At 56.9% G+C, this 7,714-nt stretch overlaps 1 protein-coding gene across 1 annotated transcript; it reads right to left on the reverse strand.

Moving 5' to 3' along the window:
* Nucleotides 1–2,174: 2,174 nt before the first annotated feature.
* On the reverse strand, nucleotides 2,175–3,347 carry Ankrd63 (ankyrin repeat domain 63). The gene has a single exon (XM_032903927.1). The coding sequence runs from the start codon at nucleotides 3,345–3,347 to the stop codon at nucleotides 2,175–2,177; it is 1,173 nt and encodes a 390-aa protein (XP_032759818.1).
* Nucleotides 3,348–7,714: the final 4,367 nt, after the last annotated feature.

Raw genomic sequence — 7,714 nt, forward strand, 5'->3', positions numbered from 1 at the left:
GACTTGGGGTTCTTGGTGGGCTTCTGAGCACTTCTTACTACACTCAGTGCTGACTTTCTTGTTCACTGTTCCTCACTTCATTGAAGTGAAGCGACTTCAAGTATCCGGATTTAACATTTTACGAGAGGAACACGCTTCATGGGTAAAAAGCACACAGAGGGAGAAGTTACACATCGATGATCTCCCGATGAAAGCCAAGTCTGAGCTCCCAGGGCGCAGCGAGGAGAGTGCAGAGGTGCCACCAGGGGGCAGCAAGGATTACCGTCCTAATTGTGGGCTGGCGCGCAGCCTCGGACGCCAGCGAGGAAGAGCAGGAACTGCCGAGCTCTCTGGCCTCGGCAAAAACTGGTTTCCGACTTCCTACCCTTCTACCGCAGACCCAGTTTCTGAGCACCAGCATTCTCTCTTGGCAGATCCCTCGGAGTGACTGGTGAGAAACCTTTCCACAAAGATGATCTTCCACAAAGATCAACGTCTTAAAAGACTTTATCGCAGGCAAGTGCGGGGTTACATGCTCACTCTTCCGGGTTCACAAACAAAAACCCGAGGTACTATTACGGCCAGAAAACTTTCTCTGCCTTGAAGCAGGACTTTTTACCCCACCTTGCTGATACAGATCTTCCACCAGGAGCTAACACTGACACTGGGGTCGTAGAGCATGCAACCTGCCAAACTCCTTTCTTCGCCCCCTCTCTGGGGCGGTACAGTGTTGGAGGGCAGGGGCGGAGAGGGAGAGGACAAAAGACTTCGCGGGGAGGGGGGCTAACTACTTCTCCACAGTTGCCTCTGACTCACTAATCTGCCCAGTAATAAAAGCTGGAAGCTGGGCTGGGCCTGCATCCCACGCGGTGGAGCTCAGGCAGGGGTCCTTGGTCTCGATCTAGCATCCATCATCTGCCCTGCCCTCCATTAACAGCCCAGCAAGAAGCAGGAGACATTTAGCAGCCCCTTCCTATGCTTTCTCGGGAGTTTGATGTAATTTAGACCGGGACCTGCGGTTCGTGTGGGCTCTCGACTCCCGCGCCCGCCGCCGTTTAACGTTGCAAACACTCTAGTCAATTATCCCCCTTGCGGAGGTGCTATTTAAAGAGACGTTGTCAGTTTCTTAAGCCTCCGATCAGACCTGCTGCTTTCTGCTTCATACACAAAGGCTCAAAACACGAGTTCTTTTGAGGGTTGGGAGAAATACAATTAAGCAAGTCCTTCCTAGCTGTTCCACCCTCCTGGAGCACCCACGTGCGGAATGGGGGAGCTGGGAGGAAGGAAGAGGTGGGGTGCTATGTCCTTTCCATTTCAGGCCTCCGGGAGGAAGTGGAAATATAAGTAAGGCTGGGCCGAGATGAGGGAAGCATTGAACCTCAGAGATGAAGTTCAACTGCAATCCTTTTGGGGGTCAAGCTGCCCCAGAAGCCAAGAGTTAGTAGGGGCTTGCAGTAGCAAGCCTACGATGCCAATGAAGTTGAATCCTGGGTCTGACTGAGACAGAGTCAAAGGAAGTTTATTTCCCAGAAGGGAAAGCTAGTAAATACCTAAAGGGGGTATTAAGTTCCAAAATATCTTTGCCTTGAATGAGGAGTTTCTGCCTCAGAAAACCTTAACCACTGGATTGCTTCATAATCAGCACTCTTGTCCAAAAAGCTTATGGGGCTACCTCGTTTCCTCCCTTTCTCCAACCTTATAGGGAAGGGAGACTTCGGTAGTTGGTCAACTCTTATGGTCAGCATCAGCAGGCACAGTCGCCTGGGTCCTTGTTCTCCAGAGCCGGTTCTACTGCTGCCTTGGCTGCCAAGGTGATAGGGAAAGTTAGAAATAGGCAGGGGATCCTGCAGGAACCGAGCCTAGGCAGCTGAACCTCAGGGCTGGGATTGGGGTTGAACCGTCCACCTTTCTGACTAGAAAGCTGAAGCCTACAGAAGCAGCCGTTCACACCTCCTTTTTCCCCAGGACAAGAAAGCCACGTTGGAGGAAGGTGGGAGATTTACATAGGAAATACCAATGAGCACACAAAAAGATGGGATCTCTACATCTGGTAGAGGTCTACAGGAGGTCTCCCTTTAGCAGTGGGGACTGGGGGGGGGTCAGCAAATTGCAGAGAAAGGAAGGACTTGGAGCAAAGGGAGACATCTCAGTAACTAGAGACAGTGGACTTTTACAGGGCTCGACCTTCGTGCTCCTTACCGCTGAGCCTGAAGTACCACAGCCTCTGTGCCCGCCTGCCAAGGCTTTGGCCCAGGCACTGAGAAAGGCAGAGCATTGTTCTCTAATTCTGGACCACTCTCAGGCCCTGAAGCCTCCCCGACCAGGCTGGGGATGTCTGGGGCTGTGGAACGTCGGCGCAAACCCAGGCGGCCAGAGCCGGGGCCACCCTCGGGATGAGGACTAAGGCCGACCGGGGCTTGCATTAAGGCTAGTGGCGCTCCCTCCAGCACCTCATGTGAACGCCACCGCCCACTCCCCGAAGACTGGGGTGAGTTTGGTCGAGCCATCAGAGCTCCTGCCCTAAGGCGTGCTGTCTCCTCCTCCGTCATGGTACCCAGAGCTAGGCTCATGCTCCGGCCCAACTCTGGCCTCTCGCTGCCTTGTGCCCTATGACGGCCCGAGCCCTTGCCAGCAGAGGCAAGCTCACCTCCGTGGCCGTGGCCGTGGCCATGGCCGTGACCGTGGCCGCCGGCAGCTCGCGCAAACCGTGCCAAAAGAGGACGCGGCAGACGACGGGGGCTGGGACGTCGACGCTCTGGGCTGGGCACCGGGGCAGAGTGGCCAGGGGGACTGTCGGAGTTGGAGCCCCGGGCCGCTGCCGCAGCCGCTGCCCGACCCCAAGGCCCGGTGAGGGCTTGCACACAGGTCCCGTGGCCGCGGGAGGCAGCGAGCTGCAGCGCGGTGAGGCCCGCACGGTTGGTGCGGTCAAGGCGTAAGCCCAGGCGGCGGAAAGAGCGCACCAAGAACTCCAGCACCGCCCCGTGGCCGCACGCCGCCGCCCACATCACCGGGCTGTTGCCCGCCGAGTCCGTCGCCTCCGGATCGCCGCTGTACTGCACCAGCAGCTGCACGGCGTCTAAGTGGCCTCGCTCGCAGGCCAGGCTGAGTGCAGTGCGGCCGCGCTCGTCCCGCAGGTTCACGGCCGCACCCTGCTCTAACAGCAGTCGCACGAAGCGCGAGCGCATCGCGGGGTCCGGCAGCCCCACGGCCACCATGAGCGGCGTCCGGCCCTGCTCGGCGCGGCAGTCGATGATGCTGCGGTCCAGCGCGTCCAGCACGAAGCGGGCCAAGTGGACTTTGCCCGCCTGCATGGCCTCAAGGAAGGTGCGCGTACCCGCTCGGGGGCACAGGTCCTTGGGCTTGAGCATGGCTCCGGCCGCCGCGCCCGGGAAGTCCAACAGCTCCGCACGGGGGCGCCCCTGTTCCCTTACCCCACGGGGCTACGGCCCCGGCCAGGACACCGGTACCGCTCTTCCCGCGCGGTGCGTAGGTGGCTGCAGCCGAGTCTCCTGCAGTTCCGGCTCGGGTCTCCCTGCCTCTTCGCTGCCTCGCTGCTCCCGGGACGTCTTGCTTTTCCTCCCTGGCCCCCGCCCGGAGGTGGCTGTTTGTTGCTTCTGACTCCCGCTCAAGCTCGGCCTCCTCAACTCTTGGGCCCTCTTCCCTGTATCCGACGCCCCTTGGTCCCTCGTGGCTTGGAGCAGCGCCACTCACCGGTACCCCGGGCAGCCCCTGCTCCCCTGCTGAGCGGGTGGCTCCCGCCTGGCGCGCCTGCCTCCAGCCTCGGCGGGGAGCGCTGCTCCTCCAGCTCCCGGAGCCTCTCCCCACCTCCTCCTCTCTTGCGGGGGCCGGGACGCTTGCTTTTTTACTTAGGGGGCTCAGCGGCTCGTGAGGTACCCGACGCCTAGATACCTGGCTTTATAGCTTCGGGGGTCTCCATGGCAATGGCTGCTCTGGAAGCAGGCTGCACCTTCAGGGCAGAGACGGACAGGGCGAGGGAGACCGCCCCTGACCCCCCACCCCTTCGTGGGCCACGAAGTTGGGGAGCGGCTCCTCCTCCGCGCTCCCCTGGGAATGCGGCGGCGGTTGCGGGGCGGGGGCGGAGGCTGCTCGCCGGGGGCCACATGCACCCGGCGGGGCCAATCCTAAAGTCTCAGTCTTCTTTCCCCGCCCCCCGCCTCCGCCAGAATCGGTAGCCTCGGCTGCTTAGAAACTGGCGGGAGCTCCTACCATCGGTTCTAGGTTAAAGGGACTGGGACCCCACGAGGACAGAACTGGACAATGCACGAACTTGAGGTGGGCCAGAGACAGAGGTGGAGTAATTTGGGGTATGAGGCATTTGTGCTCCGGACTGAGGGCGCTCAGTCTGGCTGATAACTGCCATCTAAAGTGCAGCGAATCACAGTCACACACAATTGTGCCTCCCGCACACGCTCACTCAGAGCAGGGCGGGGGTGCATTCTCCAATCTCAGACGTCTCCAAACCTGACAGCGCGCCCGCGTGCCAGCTCCACGGTCGGTCGGTCGCTGAGGAGCAAGCTGACTAGACACTGCCCGCTGTGACCCAGGGCAGGTGCCTTAGGATCTGAGACTGTGCAGGCATCAGGACTCCCCAGGTACTGTCCCCTCAAGGATGAGCTAGGGCTAAAGTCTAGGAAAGGGCAAAAGACACAAGCAAGAATTCCCCCAGAAGGCTGGATTCTCTTGAGCACAAAAACCATCTCTAGGCCACAGAGCTCTCGACCTGACCCCCTAAAGAAAGAACCTGAGATCCATTTTTTTTTTCCAGTCAGATGTGTGGAAAACTCACTGGACATCTTCCTTTGGTCAACTCATAGGTGCTACGGAGGGGTAATACTGAAGGCCTTCGCTGAGTCTTACAATGAGTGCCCCACAAGCTCCCATGTCTAGAGGGCTTGACAATAGTTGGAATGGAATTTATTTGTAGAATAAGTGAAGGGCTAGGGACTTTTCGAAGCTGGTAGAGTATTTGCCCAATATACACAAAACCATTGGTTTGATTCCCAGCATGAAACCAGGACTTAACAGCCCCAGCACTTGAGAGATGGAGGCAGGGGGATCAGAAGTTCCAAGGTCATCCTCACCTACATAGTGAGGTTGAGGCCAGCCTGGGCTACATGAGAACCCTACCATTGTTTTTCCAGTGATGTTAAGGGAAGATGTACAAACAATTCTGAATGAAGGAGAATTGACCCAGGACTGAAAACATTTGCTAAATACAAAACTCAGACAGCCAATGGAAGGACAGATGAATACTGGGAAAGAGTGGGAACTGAGGTCTTCTGAAGGCAGCAGAATTGGTCCTTAAGGATGAGTGACATTGACTGCTAAGAAACAAGGAAGATGGTCCAGACAGAGGGTTACAGGGACAAAGGCACCCAACAGGCACAGGTCAAGGGCTGTGTTCAGGGGTCCTATGCTGTAAGAGAAAGGAAACTCAGTGAAGAATTGAGGGGGTGTTCAGTCTGGGAAGAGTAGGTGGCTTTGCAGGACACTCCTGAGGATTCTGTGAGGAGTGCTCTTGCTGGATGGTGGGGGCGGGGAGGGGGGAGAGCATCCATGTCTTCTGGAACACCTAGGCTCCAGGATGGCCTAGGAGTGGATTCAAGCTAGACCCTACAACAGGAACCCACACTCCCCTTTGTCCTGTGAGGCATATTACTAAGTGCACAGTAGGTGAAGCAAGCCCCCCACACAATTCTTGGCATGGGAGCGAGGTCTCAGCCTGAGTCCTGGACTGGCAGTGTCACCCCAGGCCTGCACCACACTTCCCATCTGTAAGAGGAAGCAGAGACAGAAACTCAGCCTGCACCACACGGGGTCAGGAGCCAGTGTTGGAAAAGCACCACATCATTTAGAGGGCCCTCAAAGTCCATCCCATCAAAGGACCAGGGAACACTCTCCGCTCCAAGGAAAGGAATAGGGTGCTCTCCCTCCTTCTTCAGCAGAAGAAAGGCTTTTATTTCTCAGGACTCAGTTTTCCCTGTCTGCACCACGAGAGAAGACACTTTCTTCTCTTCTTTCTGCTTCCCGATCAAGAGGAAGGTTAGGCTGTGTACCGCTGAGAAGAAAAGCACCCAAACCCCAGAAGAGCTCGTTGGCCAAGCCCCTCCTCTCAAGAGCCTCCCTGAACCAGCTCAGCTTTGCCTGTGCCCCTACTGCCTGTGGTAGAGGGAAACAATGTATTTGTGTGTGGGAAAAATTGGTCAAGTCTTCTTCAGAGCCTCACTATGGTCTGGGCTGAGTTCCCAGGTCTCAGAACCTAGAGCCTTTGCTCTGACTTTCTTCCCTGGGCTCACTGTGTTCTGAACAGAAAAGAAACAGCAAAAGCTGGGGGGAGAAAAAAAAAAAAAAAAGCTGAGACTTCGCTGTGGAGCACAGAGGCTCCAACAGCCGGAATTAGAAGCTGTCGCTTAGGGAGCTGAAGGCTGACAAGAGAAGGAGCTATGCAGGCAGGGGGCAGGAAGGCACTTCACACTCCTCCCCTCCCACCTACCCAGCTTCTCCCTCTGCAGGCCCCAGGCAGGCAAAAGGGCTTCCTCCCAGAGGTGCCTCAGTTTGCAAGTCTGTCTGTCTGTAACTGCCCCTCCCCGCCCCCTCCTTTCCTCTTCAAGTGTCACCAGCCCCCTCACTCTGTCACATTGCACTTGCTAGCTCCTCAGGCTTGAGCCTAGTGGCACGTGCCTTGGAGCTGCAGGGAGCTGGGAGGGGTGTGTGTGTGCAAGGGGGGGTGGGGTGAGTCAGCAGAGGATCTGGTACTGAGTCAACCATGGGACTCCTAAGGGGTGAGGACCCTTCTCCAGGTCAAATGGAGATGCAAATCATGAGCAAGAGGGAACCTGGCCTTAGGGCACAACAGGGATGGAACCCAGGTGTCCAGGGCCCAGGGGAGGACATCAATTCTTCCTCTGTACCTCCCCCGTGACCACAGATTAACCCATCTCCAGGGCCTAGAACCAGCCCTTTTGGGTATCAGACTGAAAGAAAGCAGGTAGGTATCCAGACTGCCTGAGAAGCTGCTCAGCGGCCCTTCGGGAGGCAGGATTGCAACTCCTTCCCGTTTGCCCGGCTGCATCCTGGCCTGGCAAGAGAACTGAAGGCGGCTTCTCTTGTGGGTTTGTGGGTATTGACTGTGGCTATTGTCCAGGACTCTGCTGGCTCTACCTGAGGCCCATGTACCTGCTTCAGTGAGTTCCCCTCAGTCTGGGTACTCATCTCCACAGAAGGTAAGAAGGAAGAGCAGAATAGGATGTCCAGGAATGGGTTGAGGTTAGGGCACTGCCTGGGGGCGTGGATGTCCCACCCTGATGGTATCCAGTGTGGCTAGGACAGGGAGACTGGCTGACAAAGGCTTTCAGATGTGTGAATGGAAGGTCTTAGCTTTACTCTGCGGCCAGGGACAGGTAGGAACCCCTGAGGTCAGGCCCTGAGAGGGATGGGGGAAAGTGTCCTTGTTCAGTTTCCAAAGGCACAGGTGTTCACAGTTAATGGCATCTGCTGTCACTCTGTGATAAGAAAACAACCTCTTCCCAGCATCACCCCACCCTGCCAGCCCATTTGGGATTTGAGACAGAGCTGTAGGTGTGGCCTGCAAGCTGTGCCTCCAGAAAGTTTATTGCAGGGGCAGGTCCCTGTGTGTGGTCACTCTAGGTGTTCCTGAAGAGGCCCAGACAACTCAAAGGTTTGGGATTACCAAGAGTGTAGGGTGCACTTTTGT

This window comes from Rattus rattus, chromosome 5 (genome assembly GCF_011064425.1).
Source record: "Rattus rattus isolate New Zealand chromosome 5, Rrattus_CSIRO_v1, whole genome shotgun sequence".
NCBI lineage: Eukaryota > Metazoa > Chordata > Mammalia > Rodentia > Muridae > Rattus > Rattus rattus.